Raw genomic sequence first — 24626 nt, forward strand, 5'->3', positions numbered from 1 at the left:
AGCATGTTTGGAAGTTGTAACCCAAATAGAAAAAAAAACCCTAGTGTTTTCTTTTTAAAAGGCCTAAATTTGAAACTTCGGGCCGTTGGTGGGCTTCACAGCATAGTAATATAAGTGTATAGCTAAACGACGTCGTTGGGAGGTAGCATCCAAAATCCATCCATGGCAGAATCTTATTATATCTTCAAGCTGCTAACCTTTGTGTGTAATCCATGGTGAATCCTGAAGGAGACGCTGGTTCGACCAAAGTCTTCTTCTTTTATCTACTTTCACTTTACCCATCAGAAAGACAGTCTCTCTCTCTCTGGTTCTAAGTAAGTTCTTTCTCTCAATATTCTTATGAGTTGTTTACAACATGTTCGACTATATTACCCAATGAACTGTTCCTCTCTTTCTCAATAGTTCTACTCCCTTTTAGACTGATAACTGACGTTCCTACATGACCCTTATCTTAATTTTTGTCATTGGAGTAGGTTTTGGATAGATTGTAATGTTCTTTACACACCCATTATCTTCGATTTTTGGTTGGTAATAAAGCTTTTATCTCGTGTATTAGCTTTTTCTATGTTTAGTTCTAGAGACCTTCATGAATATGTTTCCCCTGTTTCTTGCAGATGAATTGTATTGAAAATTGAATGTACAACAGATACAGAGTTATGCTGCGTGCAACTTGTTTTACTCCTTCCCTTTCTAGGGCGTATTGCCCTTTATTCGCACTGTTTCTGAGAATCCCCTCTGTTCATCACCCGCATCATCCTAGCTCTTCTCCATTTCGTGGGTACCATAGTTCATTACAAGTCAAAGGGTCTCGAGATAGACGGCGTATTCTCGTTGATCACAACAGACATCTCTGCACCATACCCGAAGCTGCTAAACAACCGCCAGCTTCGACTTCCGAAAACTTATCAAGAAAAGCGAGGAAGAAAGCTATTCAGCAGTCTCCCGAATCAATGCTCAAACAAAAGCTAGACATGTGCTCTAGGAACGGTAATGTCCTGGAAGCTCTTCGCTTGTACGATGAGGCCAAACGCAACGGCTTGCAGCTCAGCCAGTACCATTACAATGTCTTGCTATATGTCTGCTCGTTGACTGATGGAGAAGCAGAGTCTCCTTCTGCGAATCCAGGACTTAGTAGGGGTTTCGATATATTTAAGCAGATGATTGTCGACAAAGTGGTTCCTAATGAAGCCACCTTCACAAACGGTGCTAGGCTTGCAGTTGCGAAGGATGACCCGGAGATGGCTTTTGATATGGTGAAGCAGATGAAAGCCTTTGGGATTCAACCGAGGCTGAGATCGTACGGACCAGCTCTTTTTGGTTTCTGTAGGAAAGGCGATGCAGAGAAAGCATATGAAGTCGATGCGCATATGATTGAATCGGAGGTAGTCCCTGAGGAGCCTGAGCTTACTGCTCTATTGAAAGTTAGTATGGAAACAAAGAACGCAGAGAAAGTCTATGAGACGTTGCAGCGGTTGAGGGATTTGGTAAGGCAGGTTTCTAAACCGACTTTTGACGCGATTGAGGAGTGGTTTGAGTCTGAGGCTGCTGGGAAAGCTGGAGTTGAGAAATGGGATGTGAAGAGGATAAGGGAAGGGGTTGTGAGTGGTGGTGGTGGGTGGCATGGACAGGGTTGGCTTGGGACTGGGAAATGGAATGTGACGAGAACTGAGATGGATGAGAACGGTGTGTGTAAATGTTGCAAGGAGAAGCTTGTTTGTATCGATATCAATCCGGTTGAGACTGAAAACTTTGCTGCTTCGTTGACTCGGTTGGCTTGTCAGAAAGAAGTCAAAGCTAGTTTTAATCAGTTTCAGGTATAATAATTGTAGTAAAACTATCTAAAGCAAAGCTGCGATAATTTTTTTTTTCTTGTATTTATTTGGTTTTGTGACAGGAATGGCTGGAGAGACATGGACCGTTTGATGCAGTCATAGACGGAGCCAACATGGGGTTAGTCAACCAGCGAAGCTTCAGCTTCTTCCAGGTGATCTTGAAATTTTTTTTTTCATTTTCTAATTCCAATCTCATGATCCGTTCTTGATTAGTTTAACTTATGTGATTTTCTTGCTCTAGCTTAACAATGTTGTCCAGAGATTTCAACAAATAAGTCCCTCGAAAAGGTTACCACTTGTGATCCTGCACAAGAGTCGTGTAGTGGGAGGTCCAGCTACTTACCCCAAAAACAGAGCATTGCTAGAGAAATGGAAAAACGCCGGTGCTCTCTATGCTACTCCTCCTGGCTCAAACGATGATTGGTATTTGCTTCTTTTTTTTTCTTAGTTTTTGTGTATTGATCCAAAGAGTATCAAGCCATTGGTTGTGTGAAATTCAAGTTTGTTGCGGTGTTTTCAGGTATTGGCTATACGCTGCTGTAAGTTGCAAGTGTTTATTAGTGACAAACGATGAGATGAGAGACCATCTCTTTCAGCTACTTGGAACTAGTTTCTTCCCAAGGTGGAAAGAGAAGCATCAGGTACCTATCTATATACGCAACACTAATCTTCGAATTGGTATACGAGTATGCAACTATGTGAATATAATGTTTGACTGTATTTGTTCCAATGTTGCAGGTTCGGATCTCTGTGTCAAGAGAGGATGGACTCAAACTGCATATGCCACCTCCATACTCCATTATTATACAGGTCGCTTTCTGCTTACACTAACTCAAATTTTGCAAAACAATGTGTCTGCATTTTTGCTTAAATGATAGATTGATGCAGGAGTCTGAAGATGGAAGATGGCATGTCCCAATGAGTGTAGAAGATGATCTTCAGACATCAAGGCAATGGCTATGCGCCAGAAGATCCAAAACACATTGAACTTCTTCTTTTTTTTTATTTGGGTTAAACCTTGTTGTAACATCACCAACATTGATTGTTTTAGAAATAGATTGTTGTTTCATTGAAAAACCAGACGATAGGATTATTTATATCTCATCACTTTTCAATTATCTCATCATCGTTTATAACTTTGGCCTATAGTTTGACCAATAGGGATTGTAACGTCATCATTGTTCTAAGCATGATTCAGATGTGTCTAAGAAAAACAATTTATTAAATGATAGATTCAACAATACAAACCAAAGATAAATAAAAGAAATGAATTAACGAATAAGAAAGGCATTCTAAATGATATATAAACTAATCGACTCCTAAACATGGTTTAGTAGAACAAAATAAAAATCAATATAAATCATCCACACGACTATCAAATAAACCAGTGAACTCCTCTGAAATCAGAAGCAGGCGTCGAGGACGCAACAGCAACACATGGCCGCAAGACTGCATTAAGAAGAAAAAGAGTAATCAATAATTATGGTTCGATATTTAACAAAACGTGTTTGTCCGGTTTACGTTGAGCTATAATAAAATCAATTTAACATTTTTTTGAAGAAAAGAAAAAGTTGGGACTAACCAGCCTTTCAAGAATCCATCACCCTTAGACTTTGTCTCGACCGGAGCCATCGTGGCATGACTCGTGTCGTTCGTTGGATAACCGGCAGGAGGTGGTGCTACGTAGGGACCGGTTGACACTGGAGGCGTAGGATAAGCTCCTAATTATACATAACATATGTTTAACATTAGTTTAAAACCATAAAACTCTAGAAATACGATTAATCATGACGGTTGACATATATGATGCGTAATTTGAAAGAAAAGTGAAGAAGAACAAACCTGCAGATTGGTTTTGGCTGAATTGACTCATTCTTCGAAAAATTACAAGTTTCTCTCTTTTAAAAGCTAAGGAAAATCGTATGCAAAGGTGTTTGTATGTGTGTATTGAGATGAGATTGGATTATTATTTGAAATTGAGTCATGCACATATATATAAGCCTAGGGAAGAAGAAAAAGTCGGTTTAGTAGAACCGCGTGGAGTATTAAATGTTTACGTGTCAAGAGACTCAAGACGAAGCATCCTATTCTTTCTTGTTCAACTTTTTTAATTCGGCCTTGACTGTTCAGATTTATTTAGTTTGTTCTCCTTTGTGGTCTAGAAACTCTTATTGTCAATTAATTGGTTTACTGATTGGCCTTCAAATAAATAAATAAGGCATTCACATATTCGATTTTAGTTTGTATCCAAAAAAGCCTTAGAATAACATTAAAATATGCAACATGAATGACAAAATTTAACATGGGTTTATTCCTTTCCTTTTTGTTTAGTAAAAGGCTTCTATTTTCTTTGTCAAAGCAAAAGTTTAGTCCTTTCTCTTTGGGAATATTTACATGTTAAGAAAGAGATAGAGGGAATCTACACAGCTAAAACATTACATAAAATGGACTAATAACAACTTTAACACGTAAAATGGACTTAGTTTTATGCTGAGATTATTTACTTGCAACTAAATATTTTGCTTTACATTAAGAATATGCATAAATATTTTCACAAGGGCACATATAATTTTTCTTGTAATTTTATAAGAAATTAATTATTGGTTTCATCTCAGATGGAATATGAACGCAAGTTATGTGAATTGATATTTGATTAGTGCTATCTGCCTCTAGAACTAGAGAAGTTAGGTTGTTTGGTGAACCGACCAGTATGTAGTTCTCAATTTACTAAACGCAATTTACTTTGGTCATCAAAGTTACATTTTACCCAAAAAAGAAAGATAAAAGCTGAAATCACGCGGTATGCAATTCACCCAAAAGCGAACGTACCTACAACTTTATTCGATGAGCAAGTTTCTCAAGTTATCAAAAGATATTCATAAACATTTCGACTTACTACAAAATAAAATGACCAATGTTAAATTCAGACATATTTCCAACTTAAAAAAAAAGATTGGCAATAAGTAGATTAACTATAATCTAATTATATAAAATAGGCTTTGCTTCCCTCCTGTTGAGCCACGTCAGATTCCAGCTCAAAAATTCGAAGTTTTTGGTGCCGACACGTGTCCCATGTTTTAAACTCAGCGTTTCATTTATTCAAGATTAATATTCGTTTGGGTTATTGATTTCACGTGAAAAAAAAAGAAGCAAGTCGTGTGTTTTCTGTTTCAAAGGTTGAACCCTTATTCTTCTCTGCCGTCGTGATGTAGTCTCAAACTCTAGGGTTTCGATTCATCTTCTTACTCCAACCCTGATTTTTACCAGTTTCAGATTCATCTTCTTAAAGTTCTTCTTAATTTTATTATCCACGATCTACATTTATTGTTTGCTTCACTCTTGCAAAACGGTGGAAACCTCAGTATATAAAGATTAGCATCCGTATTCTCGAGATCATCCTACCAATCTATTCAAACAGATAAATCCATGTAGATTCTGGAAAATGGCTATCGCTCAAGTTTTTCTTTCTGACTCGAAGTCTGGAAGATGTTCTTCCTCAAGTGAGATGAGGTTGTTTCGTTTCTATGAGGCAAATAATATTGGGAGGCGAGCCTATGGGCGTCTACATACTCCACCTCGGCGTTAAGGTAATTCCGGCGAAAGTAACAATAAATCTTTTTTCTTTTCAATGAAGATATTTGAGCTTTACAATTTTACGATACCAAACATTTGACAATTACAGGCTCTTTGATTTGATTTTTGGGTTATTTTTAGTTCTGTTCACGTTTTTTTTTTGTTTTAGTCTATAGCCATCGAAGAAAAAAATTTGATTATGTTCTTCACACTTCAGAGTCTGAACCTTGGCACTTGAATCATCTTATGGCTTGTTTTACCATCCGTTGAAATATCTCGCCTTAAATCATTGTCTTGAAAACTCTTGGTAACTTGTTTACGTTAGACACAATATGATATGATTTAACAATCATTTTTTTACAAATTCCAATGATTTGTATGGTGCATCATGAGGATCTGATAAGTTTAAACATTCTGTGTCAATAAAATCAGCCAGAGAATTGTAAGTTTTCTTATATCTGTCACCTAGATATTGTCTTATTTGATAGATCTAATATCAACCAGAGTTTGGAAAACAACTTTAAAGATATGAAAAATGTTTAAAAGAAGCTCTATGATCTACATAATACTAAGAGCTCTGTTTAATATATGTTACATTAAGTCTTTGATTTGTAGTTTGGTTCTTATTGTTCCAGGTTCTTCTTCTACTTGATGCAGGTTGCCCTTGGTCGTTCTGCTTCTGATTGCAATCTGTCATGCCATCTTTGAAGTCTCCAAGTTTGTGTAAGATGCTTCTTAAAGTTGTATTATATTACTTTGTCTAAACTGTTGTCTGATGGGTTTTTACATATGTTTTGGAATGTTATTCAGCTGTTTCATGGTGAAGCTCGACATCTTTTTACAGATATGCCAAAGGGAGAGTTGAAAAAGTATCATCTCTCTCCTGAATCCCTCTTTTATTCTCCTATTTTGCTTTTGTGAAAACAACAGTGAAAGACTTACATTGTATATATATATACCTCTCTTGGCTTTCCCGTACCTTTTTATAACTGTTTCAAAATGATTCTTTTGGTTATTATTGCAACTTATTTTACGCTTATGGCTTATTTAAAGCTTATGAAGGATTAGAAATTTCAAGGACCGGAAGCACTGCAGTAAAACGGTTTTTGATTAGAACTTTTGCCAGCTTGATAAACAACCAAGCTTGATTGTATTGTATGTGTATCTTATCGAATTTTGTTAAACAGAAATATCTCTATTGCAAGTCTTTTTTTGTATGTTTTTGAACATTGAAATCAATGACAGTGATTATTTATAAATAAAAGAATTGGTTAACAAATAATGTTGAGATATAATTAGTGTTGAGGAGAAAATTAATGTTGTGGGCTCTGGCTACAAGCCTACAACGAACCAAACAAATATGGGTAAAACGTGTTTAGCAATTGCAAGCGGGCCACTCCCAAATTGATATCGAAAATGAAGTTAATCAAGGAAAAAGAAAGGCTTGGGCGAGTACATGGCAAGACTGTAATTAGTGTGAGCTTGACATATTAATAAAAGCACACGAAATGAATTGAGAAATAACCTTAAGTTGAATTGAATTAGCAAAACATGTAGAAGGGGAGATGATGTCATACCATAAGAAGCTGACTGTGGGGGCTCAATTGGTTTGTAGGCTATGCTCCACCTCTTGAATTCAATTAAAGCAGATGAGAAGAAGAGATGTTGTAGGTGATTAATGTATAAGTATAAAATTTAAATATTTGTGTAAGAATGTTTAATAATTTTATTCGATAGGCCAATTAATATACGATAAGAATGTAATATAAGAAATGGTGTAACATTTGTATTTTGTTTTGTTGGCAAGTATATGTCGTTATATTTGTGAGCATTCGATTCAGAAAAGCACGAGAGCTAATTGAGACAAAAGAAAATATTTTCTTCTTTTAATTTTAACTTTTGTCTAGAGAGTTTGGTTGTGTGTTAAGTTAACTATTATGAAAGTGAATAAAATACAAGTCATTGGTATCTAATTTATTCTAAATTCTAAAGCACAAGTAGGACTACAATCCTAACACTCACCTTACACACAATACAAAATCTCCATGAAATGCAATTGTTGTCATGACTCTATGGTTTACTACCTTAACCAGCACAAACTAAATTAACTCAAAATACTTTATTACCTTACGGTCCACTTCTACTTTCAGTGTAGAAAACAATTTATAATTAGACTACTACGAGAAATACTACTACGAGACTTAAGTTATTTCCAGAGATACATAGCGATAGCCAACCTTTAAAGCTTAGGTTATTTCCACCAATACACTCACTCAACCGAAATCACATTCTGTTATATGCAGCAGACAGCCACACTTGATTAAATAATAAAGCCAAAGTACAATAACTCAAAAATAATTCAAAGAACATGATTTTCATTTTCAATCATCCATCCATCGGTTTAAACTTGACAGAAACAAACTAACTACGATATCAGTTGCAAACCAACCCCTACCATTAGATTTGCATATTAACAATCATATTATTCGTAATGAAAAATACAAATGTAATACATCCCGCCCATAGGACGGGTCGATCCTAGTTTTTTATATATTAGTTAGTTATTTCTCTAATTACCGATATTAGACCATGATTAACCCCAATCTTTTAATTGGGGTTTTTATTTTCGGTTAAAAGACGGTTTTTAACTTTTCTTAGATTTTAATTAAGAAAAACTAAATACCATCTATTAAATAAGAGATATAAGAGCTGTCACTTAGCTAAAAAATGTTAAAAAAAAAGTGTCAAATCATCAATTAGAACTTTCTTTCATTAACACTAAATCACCTAAACAGATCAAACTACTTCGTTTTCACGGAGAGCTTTATCAATCTTTTTTTGTTTTGCGTTTTTTAATTTTCTGGGCCAAAGATAGAGTAATGGTTTGGTATGAACAACTATACCGGTCTGAACATCGATGGAATGATCTGATGTTTGGTCAGCATGACAAAGGCCTAATGTCTTTGCTAGAGACCCAAACTATACTATATCAATTGAAATTTACATGGAAAGGCTTGTTGATGAAGCTAGGGGAAAGATCAGGTTGTTGCTTCGCAGTCGTAGACATTGCTTTTTGAAACAGCCAGGGTGATATTTTCAAGATTATGTCGATAGAAATTTTAAAGACGAAACTAGATTTTGATCCGCGCTTCGAAAATGCGGGTTATTTTGGATGATACACAAATTTTGATATGAAATAGTATTTAGTGATGTTGTACATTATTATGTTAGAAAATCATATTATATCGAAGATAAATTTTAAAATTTGTATAATTTATGAATTAGTTTACAGATTCGACTTTTGTATGGATCCATGACTAAGTACCTATTGGATAGTTTTTGGACCGCAAGTTTTTATCGAGTCCAGGTCTTATTCGAGATCCAATCGAGTATCCAAAGTATCCAAAATATTTTTTATTTATCAGGTATATTTTAATATTTTGAATATATTTTTGAAATAACGGATAATTTTAAATTTTCATGTTTAGATTTTTGTTATAGTTTCGGGTTTTAGGTATAATTTTATTTAAGAAAATTGCATTTTGATATAAATTTACGTATTTGTTTTTGGTTTTTGGATCAGATTTTGAGGTAAAATTTTAGTTCTTTTTAAATATTTTAATATTTTGGATATTCGTTTGAGTTTTCAGGTATGTTTTTGTGTCAAGTATTTTTTTGGGTTTTCGTGTACTTTTTAAATTTTTTGGATATTTCAAATCTTTTCGGGTTTAAAATATTAGAACCGATCAGACCCGTTATGTATCCAAAAGTTAGAGTTATTTACATGTATTTGAATTATGGATTCGGACCTGAAAGAAACTAACCTAAACCCCAAACCAAATGTTTTCAAATACCTAATTGGGTCCACATGTCTAGGATTTTAAGGATCTATACCCAAAATAAACCGATCTGTTCCAAATCCGAATATTCGATGCCTATATTTCTTATATTTTATGTGCATTTTATAATAGTTACATTTGTTAAGTTTATGAGAACCAAGATTAATTAGCAGATTTTTGGCTAATTTAAAAGTATAGATTTATAGGGTTTTAAATAGTTTCTAAACTTATATTAAATAACAAAATTTTATTATAAATATTTTTAGTTTTAGTTAATTTCCATATCTATTCCCCAAAATTGTTAGATTAATGATTTTACTATTATGATTTTGTTTTCATATCATACTATGTGCTTTGTTATTGTGCTTCTTTATTTAAATTCAAAGAAATAATGTAATATCATAAGGACATATTTTATAACAGAAATCAATTAGTTTCGTGAACTGCTAGTGTTTGGCCGTAGTGTTTGTTTTAAATCGATTAGTAACAACAATTAACATAATCAACTTAGTGTGTTCCTTATAAATAGGAGTAGAGATATTTTGATTGATTAAGACAAATATTAAATAAAATATATTATTAATGAATGGGTTCAACATATAAGTAAATTTTTTAAAAATCATTCCCGTTTAATAATATATAGATAATAGAGAAAGCTTGACCTGTGTTCTCTAGTCTAGAGGGACTTGGGTGTTTGAACGAGCCCATTGGGCTGCAAAATCAAGAAAGGATTTTTGGAACCAAGCTGATCAAATTTGTCAGAGAATATGACACGTTGCCGGACCAAACTTAACAAAACAATACCATTTGGCTCAAAATTAAACAAATATATAAAGTCTAGGGTCCATAATGTATTTTTCAGTATTATCCCTCTCCTTATCTTATTTTTTAACGGACATCCAAATCAGATTAGTTCCATCTCCGTCGACAACTGTCGCAACCCTAACAAACCCAAAAATCCTTTGACAAAAATACCCTTACTACAAGGGAAACAAAATTGAAAAAAGGAAATTGACAAGTTACTTGGATACTAAGCAACTACGTTATTTCCTTTTTTACGACTCACCACTATCGCTATATATGTTCTACTAGCACTCTCATTCTTTCCTTTATTTCTTCTAGTTTATCATTCATCAAACCCTAAGCCACCTGAGAGAATCAACAAACGAAGAAAGAACAAGATGAAGGATTTGATTGCTGCTGCCCTCAAGAGTACTTACGACACTCGGAGCCCCGGTGGAGTCGAACGATGCATCGATCTGTTGATTCGGTTGAAGTCTATGTCTCTCTCAGTCAAGGACATTCTTTACTTCTCCAAGTCGATCTTCAAACTCGAGACTTTGAGAAGGCATCGAAACCCTAGAATCCGGGAAGTATCTCACTCTTTGCTTACTTCCTTGTTGAAGACGCTCTACTCGCAAGGATCAGACAAATCTGCCGGTCTTAACGCAGTTAGTCTGAAGAGGAAAGAGGCAAAGACCGGGTCTTTGACGAATAAAAGGGCAAAGACCAATCTTTTGGTTTCGGACCAGAAACAAGATCACAAAACTCTCGCTCGGGAACCTGTGGTAAGGAGGACTGAGACAAAGAAAACCGATGCTTGCAAGTCTGTTACGACCAAGCCTGTTACTACCACGGCTCTTCCTCAGCAATCGAGACGGGACATCAAAGATGGTAAGGTTACAACCAAAACCTTGATTCCTCCTCCGAGGAGAGTCGCTGCTTGCAAAAACGTTCCAGCGAAAGCTTCTAGAAACCCTAAAACAGAGGAGATGGTGGAGTTGTTCGAAGCAGCCAAGAAAGCGGCTGACGTGGCCAACGCTAAGGGTATTCTCTCCGGCAAAGCAGACGCGTTGAGGTGTGTTGAAGCTATCTCATTACTCATGAAGATGAACGTCACTCCAAAACCTAATGAGCCAAGGAGGATGATTGAGAGGCTGGAGAGACTTGCCAAGCACAAGGACCGTACGATATGCAGTGCTGCAACAGCCCTTCTTCAACTTTGGAGACAGAGGATCAGAGAAGAAGAACGTAAAGAGTCTTCTGCCACCAAGAACCCTCGTAAAGCTCAAGGGACATGCGGCAAAAAGGCTTCACAAGAGAATCTACAAAGGCGATGAAGTTAGTGATGTGAAGATTGTAGCTTTGAACAAAAGAATGTCTCTGTTGGATTCAATATAGCTTGTAGTAGTAAATCATTGTGTCAAGAGTAGTATGAAAGTGAGGAAAAGATGGAAACCATTTGTAAGAAACTTATTCAATAGTCGTCAGTACATAAGATTTGTTTTGTTTCTTGTTATGCTTCCACAGTTGCATTGCATGAGCATGTTGTTTGATATTGAAGTTACTTAAGTCAGTGGTTCCAGCAACTCTGTTTTCATAAAATAGATAGTTTAGAGTAACACTCATCATCCTATAATTATCTCTAAGCTTTTTTTGCTTCGTGTTAATAAAGATAGTTTATATTGTTTTTTTTATGGTTCAACAATTGCATTCGCATTGCATGAATGCGTTGTTTGATATTGAAGTAGCTATATTTTCAGCTCCTATGTTGTCATTAAATAGTTTAAAGTAACACAGAACATATTAGAAACATAATTAAACAACTTTATTCTAATTGGCGTCTGATGCCTCCGAGGATGCAGTATAATGGGTGTTGGATGAAGGCTATAACTGTCTGAATATCAGTGGAATGATCTGAGGTTTGGTCAGCACGACAATGCCTAATATGTCCTTTTCTAAAGGACCAAATTGTATTATATCTTGAAGAAGTTGTGTGAGAACCAGACCTCCCAATCTCTACAAGAAATTTGCCAGTTTCCATAAAAGTACATGGAGAAGCTAGTTGATGAAGCCAAGGAAAACAATGGCTTGTTGCTTCGCAGACTTTGCTCTTCAGTGAAGTGTTAATGGACAGGGAAGAAATTAAATAATTTGATATTGTTCAGAACCACAGACCTTTATTATGTTCAGCTCTGATAAGATAATTAAATTTACAAGCGAACCCATTGAACTGCTGAATTTGCAGAATCAACAATGGCTATAAAAATACTGGAAGATTGTGCCATGTGTCAGGGAATCTGAAAACAAAACAAAAACATTATGGGTGCAAAATTAAAACAAAAGAAACTTCAGGCGGACAATTAAAATATAACTAAATAATAGGTCCTTTTCTGTAATTTACACAAGTCGGGGATGGAATGGATGGATAAGCCTCTCTGTCTGGGTCAGGACAAGGCTTTAAGGGTTTTTCCGAAGTCTCACTCAATACAGAGTACAGTTCCATCTCCTCTACTCTCCACTCTCTTCTTCTCCGGTAAGAACTCAGATTTGGAATTTTTGTGTTTCGACAACCTTTTGCTTCGCTTATTGAGAGTTATGTATATGATTTGTATTAAAATACTGTGGAGAGATTTCAATTCTCCGATGGAATTATCAAATGGGTATATAACCAAATTTCTTTGTATCCTGATTTTATTTCACCTTTTCTTGATTAGATGATAAAGTCTTATGCTTTACAACATTCGCATGTAATCTTCTCTATGTTATGCGCAGATCCAAACTCGGTGTCACAAGATTGGATTAAAAGAAGGAGCCATGACAATTCTTATGATGGCCACACCATTCGCAGGTTCTCTCACTCAATGCAAGAAAACAAATAACCTCTCTGTTCAGAGAGCCTTTAAGGTATCATGTATGCAGACACCGTTGGAGGAGCTGTACAACGTTAAAGTGGAACGGAAAGTGTCACAGAGACGGTTAGATGAGCTCGGGGTTTCGAGATGGTCGGTTTGGAAGACTGGCAAATGCAAACTCCCATGGGACTGGCAGGTGGATCAGTTGGTTTACATTGAAGAAGGAGAGGTTCGTGTTGTTCCCGAAGGCAGCAAGAGGTTTATGCAGTTTTTGGCTGGAGATCTTGTTCGGTACCCAAAATGGTTAGAGGCTGATCTTTTCTTCAACGCTCCTTACCGCGAACGCTATTGCTTCAAGGCCTATGGTGATGATGATTGATTCAAAATTAGAGTTTAGAGGCAATAAAGTTTCCGCTTGTGTTTGTGTTGTTGTAGCCTTATGGATCTTTTTTGGGATGATAATATAACAAAACAATTTCTCCTCTTCCTCAGAAATTTGTGTAACGCTTACATAATTAAACAGAGCATAAATCTTTGAGTCAGAGATGAAGAAATCAAAAGGAAACTCTCAAAGGATCTTTTGTGTTTGAAGAGAATGTTGCAACTTAATTGAACTAAACAACTTTTGAAAAATGACCAATAAGCAATGCAGAGCAGCAACTTCATACATCTTTGATAGAGAGGGATAAATAATCAAAAAGGAAACTCGCAACCATGAAGAGATTTAATTATTTTTACTTGAATTTTAAAAATAAAAGAATTTTTAAATAAGGAACAAAAATATTTGGAAATTATATTCATAGTCGTACTTTAACAAAGAAAAAACAATTAAGACAATAATCTTATTGATTCATGTGCGGATTAATTTGCTTTTACCAGCCTCTGTCTGATACTAATTGATTTTAGGAGTCATTTAGACGAAAATACCCTTGGGTGAGTAAAAAGGAAATTGAAAGAAGTTGCTTGGATCCTAAGCTACTAAAGTTTCCTTTTCTTACAGAAGCCACTCTATCTACATATATATCAACTCTATCACTTTCGCTCTTTCTTTATTCCCTTCTTACAAAACCCTAACTTCTTCTCGTTACCTGAAACCTCTTTTCCATAATTCGATCCCACAAATCATCTGAAACTCAACAGCAACAACGCAAGAAAGATGAATGCGCAGGATGTATCTGATGAATTACAAGCTTTGTTTTCCGCAGCCATCGAAGCCACTTACCTTACACGAAACATAGACGGCATCGAACGCTGTGTCGATGTTCTGAATAGGTTGAAGTCTGCGTCTCTCTCCGTCAGCGATATTCAACGATTTTCTAAGTCCATATTTCGGTTGGAGACTCTGAGAACTCACAAAAGCCCTAAGATCAGTGAAGTATCTCAGTCTTTGTTCGATTCGTGGTTGTCCACTCTCTACGGACAAGGAAGAAGAAACCAATCTCTAGAGCCGAAGAAGAAGACGGAGACGCTGCTTGCAAAACCGGAACCGGACATCAAAGAGTACAAAGATGGTAGTAGTAGTAAGGTTACAACCAAAACCTTGCTTCCTCCTCCGAGGAGAGCCGCTGCTTGCAAAAACCCTAACTCCGCGGGGGAAACAGAGGAGATGGTGGAGTTGTTCGAAGCAGCGAAGAAAGCTGCTGACGTGGCCAACGCTAAGGGTATTCTCTCTGGCAAAGCTGACGCGTTGAGGTGTGTTGAGGCTATCTCGTTACTCGTGAAGATGAACGTCACTCCGAAACCTAATGAGCCAAGGAGGATGATTGAGAGGCTTCAGGTACTTACCAAGCACAAGGACCGTGCCATATGCAATGCTGCATCAGCCCTTCTTCAAATTTGGAGGCAGAGGACCAGAGAACAAGAACGTAAAGCTGCGTCTACAATCGATATGATTCTTCACAAACCTCGTGGAGTTCAGCAGATACACGGCCAGGGCTTCAAAAGAGAGCCTACAAAGACGAGGAAACTAGTTATGTGAAGATCTTTGTTTGAACAAAAGAATGTCTCTGGTAGATTCAACAGGTCATGAATCAGTGTATCAAGAAGAGTTGAGTGTGAGGAATAGATGGAATCCGTTTGTAAAAGTTTACGTGTAAACAATTGCTTTGATTGTCAATAAATAAGATCTCACAGTTTATGTTGTTTCTTATGATTCCAAGGTTACATGAGCACATTGTTTGATATGGAAGTAACTAATTTAGTTGTTCAGCTCACATGCACGAATAATGTTTTTGAGTAGTAACTTGACACATATTCAAAGGTCAAAGTACAAAAAAAAAAAAAAACAGAAAGGAATCCACTTTAAAGAGGGATTAATACTTGTTCTGACACTAGTTCTTGATGAATAACTCAGGCTTGTACAAAGCAACAACATGTTATATAGCTAATCCAAACAAAAGTCCAGGCTCTCCACTTCAATATATCTTCTTCTGCCTCTTCTGTTGGTAGTGTGATTTTGGTGAAGCAACTTTCTTCAAGAGGAAGACATCATAACCGTGGAATCTGAACTCATTAAGCATTTTTGTTTCTTTATAGACAAGAGATCGATAAAAGAGGGTTAATGACTTCGTAATGGAAATTTGATTTGTAGTCAGTTTTTAAAAGTTTTACATGCTTTGATATATTAAGTGATTAACATGTAAGAAATGTAACATTGATGGATGATCCAATAAACGGTTAATATTCAGATGTCAATCTGATGTTTTTGAATTAGTTGTTGCTTCCTTTCTTCCCCTGTATCTCGAATAAGCTAGCCTTCATAGTTCTTACACAGAGAAGTCTAAATGCACGAATTAAGGAAATATTACGAATGTCTTAATTCATACTTCTTCGAGCCGTTAATTCGAATATGTTCACCAATTTGCGTCGTAGTCTAACCCAAAAAAAATGAATAGAAAATTCGTTTAAAACAAAATATGGATTATCAACCATCCATATGTAGGCGCATTGGCGCAAAAATCATGGAATCAAAACATTAGCATATAATATAGATTGTCATAAACATAAACAAATCTTAAAAAGCGATTTATTTCTGAAATTTCATCGTAATATTACTTTAATATTTTCGTTTAAAAACATATAATATAAACATACATTTGAATCTAACTACCATTTACACATAGATAAGCATTACAAGTTGACAACCTAGAAAGCAGAAACGCTTTAACTAAATTATATAATTAAATGATGCATTTAATGCCAAAGGAATCCGCATAAAAAGGGATAACTCCTTTCCGTGTGCCGCACGCGAGTGTTTTCAGTTTTGTGTTGTTTGTTTTGTCTGTTGAAAAAAGTTTCAAAAGGATCGCAGCGTCGTCCCCATCTCTCTCTCTCCCTTTCATTTTCCCCCTCTGTTTCGGATCTTTCTTACTTTCGTACACACCAAGGAAACAAACAAAAATAGAAACTCTTCTTCTCCTAATACATTATCTGATCTCTGGTGCGTTAGGGTTTGTTTCTCTCTCTCTCTCTTCTTCGAGACAAAATGGGACAACAGAATTTGATCTACAGCTTCGTCGCTCGTGGGACGGTGATTCTCGCCGAGTATACTGAGTTTAAAGGGAACTTTACTTCCGTCGCTGCACAATGCCTCCAGAAGCTTCCTTCTTCCAACAACAAGTTTACCTACAATTGCGACGGTCACACCTTCAATTACCTCGTCGAAAATGGCTTCAGTGAGTCTCTCTCTTCTCTTCATCCGTACTACACAACTTTTGTAGACATAGATGCATCTTTGTCTTCGTATTGCAATCCATTACAGTGGATCTATTTGGTCATTTTTTCTATTATTCATAGCATTCTTTATGCTTTTGTGAATGTCCTTTTTGCGTTTGGACCATGCTTAGTTTTTTTTTTTTTTCTAACTGAACCATGCTTAGGTTTCTTGCAAATGGATTGTCTGAAATTAATTTTTCTGGATCTCTGTTTTTCTTTGGTGTCTGATTTGGTTGAGTTTTTATGCATGGCTTTTTCTTTGAGAAGGCCTTGTTGTATGCTTCATGTTTGATGATATTAAGAGTCGGGTAGGTTTTGGAGAATCAATTTTTTTTTTTTTGGAGAATCAAGTTGGTTGATAGGTTACTTGGGAATCATTAATGAAGATCAATTGCATGCGGTTATGTACTTAGCTCTTGCTCTTCCTACTGTAATGGAAGTAGTTTCTTATTGTAAGTCATGTTGTCCTGTAGCGTATTGTGTTGTTGCTGTTGAATCTGCTGGGAGGCAGATTACAATGGCTTTCTTGGAGCGTGTTAAAGAAGATTTCAACAAGAGATACGGTGGTGGAAAGGCTACCACTGCCAAACCCAACAGTTTGAACAAAGAGTTTGGGTACGTCTACAAAAAAATCCTCTTTTAGAATCTGCGGATATGATTGATAACTTGTTTGGTTGTGCCGTAGGTCTAAACTGAAGGGGCACATGCAGTACTGTGTGGATCATCCTGAGGAGATTAACAAACTTTCTAAGGTCAAGGCTCAAGTGACCGAGGTGAAGGGTGTTATGATGGAGAACATTGAGAAGGTCAGAATCATACAAACATGTCAATACCACAATTCTGGTTCTTTACTTTTAGCAATTTTTTTTTTCATATTTGGCCTGAATATTCTCTGCACTAATGTAAAATGTTTGAGCTTCATGCAATTCATTTTTTTTGCAGGTCCTTGACCGTGGTGAGAAAATTGAACTTTTAGTAGACAAAACAGAGAACCTTCGTTCACAGGTTAGTACTTACATATATGGATAAGCATAAAAGGCAGTCTAGTTCTTGCTCTCTTATATTTCAAATATGTATATCTTTACAGGCACAAGACTTCAGAACACAAGGAACGAAAATAAGAAGAAAGATGTGGTGGGAGAACATGAAGATCAAGCTCATAGTCCTAGGTATCATCATTGCCTTGATTTTGATCATTATTCTCTCGGTTTGTCATGGGTTCAAGTGTACCTAAATCTTGAAACAATAAGAAGATATTATCCTATGAGAGATTATCAGCACCATATTGCTCTACTAGGCTAATGGAAACTCCTCACCGTGTACGCCCCTTCTTTTTCTTCCTATTTTCCTGGTTTCTTTTTCTTTTCTTCTTTAATTTTGTTAGGGGAAAGTTATACGATAACTCAGTACTGAGAGATGATCCTTTAGGGTATGAATGTTTGTTAAGAGATGTACACTGTTGTGGTCGTGGTGATGACATGTTTTTTTTTTTTTGTAATCTCAAAGTTCAATGTTAGGTTTCCGATGTTTCCCTACTATATCCTAATTTTTTCCTCAAGGAAAAAAATAATAATATTAGATTAGGACTTTGTGGTGATGGTCCTTGCTTCAGCCATTTTTCTCATTATAAACAAAAACACAGAGATACATATGAATATGACTATATAAAATTCACCACACTTAAATGATAGAAGAAGAAATTAAACAAAAGTATCACATAAAGATAAAACAAACGTAAGGAAAAAACTTCAATACACTAACACAAGCTACTTGACAAACAAGGAAATATCACATTCAGACTCAAAAAAATCCTACCGGTGTCTGCGCTTTCTCTGACACATTATATTGATGAGACACTCCGGCTTGTATGAAGCAATGACTTGTGCTATTGTCAGTCCAAGTAACACTCCAAGCCCATACCCTATCGCAATCGCTTTCCAGCTCAACACTTCTTCATTTTTTTCGTCTTCATCCTTAGGTTGTTGCGCTGGTGGCGCATCAGTCCCAAAGCAACTTTTCTCCAGAGGAAAACCACAAAGCCCTGCATTTCCTTCAAAGGAGGATCTAGGCTGCCCCGTAATCTGCGTTCCTTGCGGTATTTCACCTTTGAGTTGATTGTGAGACACATCTATATACTCCAAAAACGAGAGACTGGCTATTCCATTAGGAATAGTCCCCGAGAGTTGGTTTCTTGATAAGTCTAGTGACTCTAGCTTGCCCAGATTGGAGAAAGACAGAGGGATATGTCCCGTGAAGGCGTTGTTGGATAAGTTGAGTGCAATCAGTGCTTTCAAAACGCCGATAGATTCAGGAATCTGTCCTTCGAGTCTGTTCCCGGAAAAATCAATGGTGGCATAAGAAGTAAGGACCCTTGATTGCTCCATGGTTAGACCTTTGTAACGCAAATCTATAACGTCGATAAAAATAAAGAACGTGTATATTTCTCCGTCCTCTTTTCTTCTGTAGTTACTTTTATGGAATTCCATATACAAAGCCTCATCTTCATTCATCCTTGGCGATGATGCTTTCCAATTCAGGAAATAATTCGGCGGCAAGCTTCCGGTAAACTTATTATCAGATATCTCAAGTATCCGCAGCTCGGGGAAACCGAGAGGACCTTGATCAGGAGGAGATATAGGGCCATAGAATCTGTTTGAACGAATTATAAGAACTTCCAAGTTTGGTAAAGCCTTGAGCCAGAAAGGAAACGTGTCTTCGATACCGTTTTTCTCAACGTTTAGAAACTGTAGAGAGGAGCAGTTTACAAGAGATCTCGGAAGCTTCCCGGTTAGTCGGTTGTATCCAACGTCAAGTGTCTGAAGCGATGTACCGCCGAGATATACGTCAGGAATACTTCCTTCCAAGTTGTTCTTCCGAAGATTCACAAAAGTCACGTTGCTCAAGCATTGGGGAATACGACCCGTGAGGTTGTTGTAAGGTAGCAACAAATGCGTGATAGACTTATAATCGCATATTGAGAGAGGTATGCTCCCTGTGAATCTATTGCCTTGTGCAGTGAAGATGTTGACAGAGAGTGGTAGAATAGGAATGGTTCCTTCAAACAAGTTTTGCTGCAGGTCTAAAATCTTCACCGATGAATTTACCGAGACATCTGCTGGACCGGCGAAACCGTTGAGAAAATTATTTGAGAGCGCCACTGTATGGAGACGAGGAAGGTTCCATAACCACTGGGGGACTTTCCCTTTGATTCTATTGGTCGACAAGTCTATAAACTCCAAGTTCTTGAGAATCTTTAAGATGTTTGGAAACTCCTGGATGCCGCAGCTTGATAAGTACAAGATCTCCAAGTTTGGTGGGATCATGTTTAAATTTGAGCCTAAACTGGAGAGAGATATAGTATTACCCGAAAGGGCGAGGTACGACAAGTATTTGAAGGAGGAGAAGAGGGTTAAGTCAATTGGGTAGCTTATGTTTAGGTAAGAAAGGTCAAGCTGGTTGAGGTTGGTGAGCTTTGAGATAGGCTCTATGATTTTTCCTTGGAAACGATTGTTGTTCCCAAGGAGCAAGCTCTCTAGCCTTGATGAAGAAGAGGAGTTGGGGAAAGCAATAGAGCCAGTGAGGTCGTTTCCACGCACTTCAAGAAATGACAAGAAAGGGAAAGTGAGGAGAGGAGAAGGAATGGTTCCAGAGAAATGATTATCCGAAAGGATTAAAAAGGAAAGGTTGGTTAGGTTTTGCACAAGTGGAAAGTTACCGGTGAGCTTGTTTTGGCTAAGGTACAATTGGGTTAAGGAAGTCAGGTTGCTAATTGTGGGAGGAACTTGACCGAAAAAGTTATTTGAAGAAAGTGACAATAACTCTAGTTTTTTGAGGTTTCCAATTTCGGAAGGGAGTGATGAACTGAACATGTTGAAATCTAGATTAAGGTAGCTGAGATGGTGCAACTCAAAGAGGCTAGTGTTGGGACTCAAAGTTCCTGAGAAACGGTTATACGAAAGGTCTAAGGCGACAAGCTTGGTTAGATTCCGTACAAGCGGGAAACTACCGTTGAACTCATTTCGGGAAAGGTCTAACCCAGTAAGCAGGTTTAGGTTGTTAAGTGAGGAAGGAACTTGGCCGAGGAAGCCGTTAAAGGCAAGACATAAGTACTCTAACCTGTTGAGGTTTCCAAACTCGAAAGGAAGCTGTGAAGAGGAGATGAAGTTGTTGTGACTGAGGTCAAGGTAGCGAAGTTGATGCAACATAAAGAGGCTACTGTTGGGATTTATAGTTCCAGAGAAGTGATTATAGGAAAGGCTTAAGACCGTGAGATTTGTTAGATTTGGGACAAGTGGGAAAGTACCTATGAGCTCATTTTGGGAAAGGTCTAAAAGGGAAAGAAGTTTTAGGTTATTAAATGAGGAAGGAACTTGGCCGAGGAAGCCATTACTGGAAAGAGATAAGACCTCTAACCTGTTGAGATTGCCAAATTTATAAGGAAGTGAAGAGGAGATGAAGTTGTTTTGACTGAGGTTAAGGTAACGAAGGTTATGTAGCGTGAAGAGGCTACTGTTGGGCTTTAGAGTTCTACTGAGGCAGGCCCTGAGCCGAAGCATTGTGATCTCACCGGTCGAGTTATCGCACCAGACTCCATTAAAGGGGTCACTGTGGTCGCAGTGGAGTGTATCAAACTCGTTCTTGAACTCAGTGAGAGCTTGGATCTGGTGGGGACGGCAAGCAACAAGACCAACAACAGGGTTTTGGAAAGAGAAGAGGGAAGTTGTAGAGGAGACACTACAGAATAAAAGAAGCACGAGAAAATGCAAACACATGGTATTCATGACTACCTTTGAAGAAGATTTTATTTTGGTTTAAGAGAAGAAGAGACAAGGTGGGTGTTATAAATACTTATTTGAAGTCTTTGAAGTCTTTGGTGTTATAAAATACATAAAATTTTGAATGGCACTTAGCCCGGCTTTTCTCCAATCCCGAATACTTTTTTTGTAGAGTTGGAGAAAAGCATGGCTAATTGCCACTCAAATCCTGAAGTGAAATCCACGTTAGTTGATTTTTCTAGCGTGTAACTTGGATTGTAAAAGTTTAACAAAAAGGACAAAAGCTTGGATTGAAAATATATACGTACGAAATATCTCACCAAAGTTCAAAACTACATAAATCAATTTAGCATAACAGCATACACGTTAGATTTGTTTAGTGGATTGTCGCGTTTCAGACCTGGTAACGTTTAGCTAAGCAGGGGCGAATTATACAGGGAGAGTGCATTTGCACCCACTCATTATCTTCTTAACTCAAATTCGGATAGTGTGTATATTTTGGCATATTTTAAAGAAACAAGGTAAGTTTTATAACTGGTATTTTTTTTTTTAATTCAACCAGTCTTGCGGCTTTTTCTGGATACTCTCAGTTTTTATGAAAAGTTTAGGACATCATGAGTACAAGAGAAAAAAAAGGGCAACAACACAGTTTGGAAACTTAAAGTAAATATCTATATTATATATATTATTAAAACTGAAGTATTTTTTATACAATTTGAAAAAATTGATATTAGTATAAATGAAAATTATTTGAAAACATGAATAGCACTATAAAAATAAAGCATAATGTCTTTTTATTAATTTTGTTAATATAATTACATTAATTTTCTTTTCATATTTCACTCAGTTTAATAATTTCATTAATTATATTACCTTAACAATACATCACATCATTAATTATATTACCATAATAATATAGCCCATATTTTTATTTATTAGTTAACCAACATTATTTTTGTGCCAATTATAAAATCAAAAATGTAAAATAATTGGGTTTTACATATGGTTAAATTTTTGGTTTAGTTTGTTTTACTAATTTTATTTATTTATTTAGTTTCAATCGGAAGAAAATTATATAGCCAAAATCATAATTCAAATACATGTTTTGTGAATAAAATAATAACTTAAATCAAAATAATAAAAATGTATTACATTTATTATCACTTAATTTCTCACTTCATATAATTATTTTATTGAATAAAAAGTTATTTGTATTTCACTTAATTTAGCCAAACACATAGAATAGTCATTTTTATTAGTTTATAATATCAGTTAGGCATGAACATTGACTATCCATTTAGGTACGTGTTGTTTCTTTCGGGTATCATTTTTTTAAATGAGGCTCCGCTTGAATATTATAAATTTTTGTGTAGATTCTGAGTTGGGTTCTTCTGGGTCTGGATGAGTTCGGTTCTGATGTATATGAACCTAAAAATATCTAAATAAAAATGTATCTGAACGGATTCGGATATTTGTACAAAAAAATAATTGTATTACCCGATTTGGTACATGTCTTTTGAATATAATTAGTTATATTACGACACATCTAAAATATATAACACTAATTATAAAAAATAAATATCAATGTATAAAAATATAAGAACCAATATCCGCGTGGGTGGATAGATCAATTTCTAATTTCAAGTATATATATTTAAACGCAAAAACAACCAGTCCATTGTTGACAAAAAGCAGGAAATTTGACCTCATGTCTATAGCAGCCCAGAAAAATAAGATTCTAACCATAGCAGTTCTTAGGCTATGATATTGTGCATATTTTATGTATATTGTCCAAAATATTCCACTATGCCCGTGAAAACCGGCACTGAATAAACCGTAGGGTTTAATTTGTACCAGAAAAAGATACTAATATAATTCATTGAGTACAAGAATTAAATTAAATGAGGTCTATCTGTCACTGGACAATTTATTTATGTCTGCCAACTGTCCAGTTGATATGATCTCTTCTAGCAGTACAAAAAAATGAAATAAATATATTTCTAAAAGGGTGATTTTGCTCAATATTCATAAAAGCTCAAACAATTAAGAATATATTCATTGAATAGTTGATGTGACAATTAGAGCCAAATGTTGACATTTTTCTCCTTTCACTTGTGTGCGCGAGTATAAACGCGTCACAATGTAGCGAACATGATTAAAATATACTATATTATATACCATATAACATAGTCAAAGGAGGCTGCACGGTTCGCCCATGGCAAAGATTAAAGTTAGGCATTTTCCATTGGCGATGTATAAGAAACATTTGCATCCATCATGTTTGGAGACTGTTGACCCCAATCTAAACAATAAGCGATATAGTATATATTCAATTAACTTAAGGTATATGCATATACATCAGTAGCTTACACAATATCAAACCTGATACTATACAATATTCAAAAATAGTATAGGTCATATGCGTTGGGTATGGACTAAAAGAAATAACAAGCAAATCAAAAATTCGGCCCAAGTTGTACACTTGGAGGCTATAAAAGGTAGCAGTATACCATAGATGAACCATACTAATATGAGGCATGCACTAGATAATACAACCGTGTTTTTGAAAATGGCTGCAAGTATTATATAATGTACAAACTATAATATGGAATAGCCTGGTCAAGTTACAACACCAGCAACAACGTGACATCGTCGGTACTAGTACGGCGTTTGTACACAAATACAATTGAAAGGGAGAGGGGAGGATGGTGATGGTTCGACAACAATGATGTTATTTCACAAATGGGTACTAGGTAATTGAATCTTTAGTTCTCCTCGTGCAAGAACATAACATGAAGCTGTAATTGGAATATACATATACAGCGTAATGCATCACTGTACATGAACGTGCGACACAATGAAGACAGTATAGCAAAGCTGCAAACACATTTAACTATACCATATAAACACACATGGAGGGATTAACATAATACAATGGCGATACATAAGAAACCGCTGCATCCAACATGTTTTGAAATTGTTGACCCCATTGTAAACTATAAACGATATAGTATATTATAGATAGTTTGAACCATGTCTGATACTATTGCTCCGGCAAACCCCAACTCCTCCATCCTATACATAGAATGTAAATACGTTATTTCACGTAACACCCATTTACAAGTGAAAGAACCACAATGTTCTTTCAGCCATATAGTTTTCAATGTAATAATATAGTTCTATTCCGCAAAGTGACATCAAGCGCCCTATACTATTACATTATATAACATAGTATTTACTTCGCATTACAGATTTCAT

The 24626-nt window shown here is 36.1% G+C and overlaps 7 protein-coding genes and 1 long non-coding RNA gene across 12 annotated transcripts; 6 read left to right on the forward strand and 2 right to left on the reverse strand.

Moving 5' to 3' along the window:
• The first annotated feature begins 132 nt into the window (after positions 1-132).
• On the forward strand, positions 133-2953 carry LOC103867624 (proteinaceous RNase P 1, chloroplastic/mitochondrial). 3 transcript variants are annotated; one of them, XM_009145706.3, is made up of 8 exons: positions 150-314; positions 474-528; positions 615-1814; positions 1895-1984; positions 2074-2255; positions 2353-2473; positions 2571-2642; positions 2721-2953. In XM_009145706.3, the coding sequence occupies exons 3-8, from the start codon at positions 636-638 to the stop codon at positions 2817-2819; spliced, it is 1743 nt and encodes a 580-aa protein (XP_009143954.1). In that variant the 5' UTR covers positions 150-314; positions 474-528; positions 615-635; the 3' UTR covers positions 2820-2953. The 3 variants fall into 3 exon arrangements, with proteins under 3 accessions (XP_009143953.1, XP_009143954.1, XP_009143955.1); XM_009145707.3 differs by having other exon boundaries at positions 151-314; positions 474-524; XM_009145705.3 differs by lacking the exon at positions 474-528 and having other exon boundaries at positions 133-314.
• Positions 2954-3035: 82 nt separating this feature from the next.
• On the reverse strand, positions 3036-3873 carry LOC103867623 (cysteine-rich and transmembrane domain-containing protein WIH1). Of its 2 annotated transcripts, XM_009145704.3 has the most exons (3): positions 3675-3873; positions 3415-3553; positions 3036-3281 (listed from the first exon to the last, which is right to left on the reverse strand). In XM_009145704.3, exons 1-3 carry the CDS (start codon positions 3703-3705, stop codon positions 3236-3238), a joined length of 216 nt encoding a protein of 71 aa, XP_009143952.1. In that variant the 5' UTR covers positions 3706-3873; the 3' UTR covers positions 3036-3235. The 2 variants fall into 2 exon arrangements, with proteins under 2 accessions (XP_009143952.1, XP_033147747.1); XM_033291856.1 differs by lacking the exon at positions 3036-3281 and having other exon boundaries at positions 3288-3553.
• A 248-nt stretch (positions 3874-4121) lies between these two features.
• On the forward strand, positions 4122-8133 carry LOC103867622. Its single transcript, XR_004458251.1, has 2 exons — positions 4122-6128; positions 6216-8133. It is a non-coding gene; the product is annotated as an uncharacterized LOC103867622 (long non-coding RNA).
• A 2028-nt stretch (positions 8134-10161) lies between these two features.
• On the forward strand, positions 10162-13374 carry LOC103867621. Of its 2 annotated transcripts, XM_009145702.3 has the most exons (3): positions 10162-10167; positions 12503-12560; positions 12800-13374. In XM_009145702.3, the coding sequence occupies exon 3, from the start codon at positions 12842-12844 to the stop codon at positions 13256-13258; it is 417 nt and encodes a 138-aa protein (XP_009143950.1). In that variant the 5' UTR covers positions 10162-10167; positions 12503-12560; positions 12800-12841; the 3' UTR covers positions 13259-13374. The 2 variants fall into 2 exon arrangements, with proteins under 2 accessions (XP_009143950.1, XP_033147738.1); XM_033291847.1 differs by lacking the exon at positions 10162-10167 and having other exon boundaries at positions 12519-12687.
• Positions 10175-11860, forward strand: LOC103867835. Its single transcript, XM_009145920.3, has one exon. It carries the CDS (start codon positions 10426-10428, stop codon positions 11362-11364), a length of 939 nt encoding a protein of 312 aa, XP_009144168.1. The 5' UTR covers positions 10175-10425; the 3' UTR covers positions 11365-11860.
• A 661-nt stretch (positions 13375-14035) lies between the features above and the next one.
• On the forward strand, positions 14036-14857 carry LOC103867834. The gene has a single exon (XM_009145919.2). The coding sequence runs from the start codon at positions 14036-14038 to the stop codon at positions 14855-14857; it is 822 nt and encodes a 273-aa protein (XP_009144167.1).
• A 1506-nt stretch (positions 14858-16363) lies between these two features.
• On the forward strand, positions 16364-18303 carry LOC103867620 (putative vesicle-associated membrane protein 726). The gene is made up of 5 exons (XM_009145701.3): positions 16364-16553; positions 17067-17208; positions 17279-17399; positions 17536-17598; positions 17681-18303. Exons 1-5 carry the CDS (start codon positions 16364-16366, stop codon positions 17825-17827), a joined length of 663 nt encoding a protein of 220 aa, XP_009143949.1. The 3' UTR covers positions 17828-18303.
• LOC103867619 (receptor-like protein 39) lies at positions 18075-22419 on the reverse strand. The gene has a single exon (XM_009145700.3). It carries the CDS (start codon positions 21372-21374, stop codon positions 18405-18407), a length of 2970 nt encoding a protein of 989 aa, XP_009143948.1. The 5' UTR covers positions 21375-22419; the 3' UTR covers positions 18075-18404.
• Positions 22420-24626: the final 2207 nt, after the last annotated feature.

This window comes from Brassica rapa, chromosome A05 (assembly GCF_000309985.2).
Source record: "Brassica rapa cultivar Chiifu-401-42 chromosome A05, CAAS_Brap_v3.01, whole genome shotgun sequence".
NCBI lineage: Eukaryota > Viridiplantae > Streptophyta > Magnoliopsida > Brassicales > Brassicaceae > Brassica > Brassica rapa.

Excerpts from the sequence above, each read along its gene's own strand:
- LOC103867624 (XM_009145705.3), top strand. The coding sequence starts at position 636 with ATGTACAACAGATACAGAGTTATGCTGCGTGCAACTTGTTTTACTCCT. Across the intron at positions 1,815-1,894 it reads CTAGTTTTAATCAGTTTCAG|GAATGGCTGGAGAGACATGG; the intron begins GTATAATAATTG and ends GTTTTGTGACAG. Across the intron at positions 2,643-2,720 it reads CATACTCCATTATTATACAG|GAGTCTGAAGATGGAAGATG; the intron begins GTCGCTTTCTGC and ends AGATTGATGCAG.
- LOC103867623 (XM_033291856.1), bottom strand. The coding sequence starts at position 3,705 with ATGAGTCAATTCAGCCAAAACCAATCTGCAG. Across the intron at positions 3,554-3,674 it reads CAGCCAAAACCAATCTGCAG|GAGCTTATCCTACGCCTCCA; the intron begins GTTTGTTCTTCT and ends ATGTATAATTAG.
- LOC103867835 (XM_009145920.3), top strand. The coding sequence starts at position 10,426 with ATGAAGGATTTGATTGCTGCTGCCCTCAAGAGTACTTACGACACTCGG.
- LOC103867621 (XM_009145702.3), top strand. The coding sequence starts at position 12,842 with ATGACAATTCTTATGATGGCCACACCATTCGCAGGTTCTCTCACTCAA.
- LOC103867834 (XM_009145919.2), top strand. The coding sequence starts at position 14,036 with ATGAATGCGCAGGATGTATCTGATGAATTACAAGCTTTGTTTTCCGCA.
- LOC103867620 (XM_009145701.3), top strand. The coding sequence starts at position 16,364 with ATGGGACAACAGAATTTGATCTACAGCTTCGTCGCTCGTGGGACGGTG. Across the intron at positions 16,554-17,066 it reads CCTCGTCGAAAATGGCTTCA|CGTATTGTGTTGTTGCTGTT; the intron begins GTGAGTCTCTCT and ends GTTGTCCTGTAG. Across the intron at positions 17,599-17,680 it reads CAGAGAACCTTCGTTCACAG|GCACAAGACTTCAGAACACA; the intron begins GTTAGTACTTAC and ends ATATCTTTACAG.
- LOC103867619 (XM_009145700.3), bottom strand. The coding sequence starts at position 21,374 with ATGAATACCATGTGTTTGCATTTTCTCGTGCTTCTTTTATTCTGTAGT.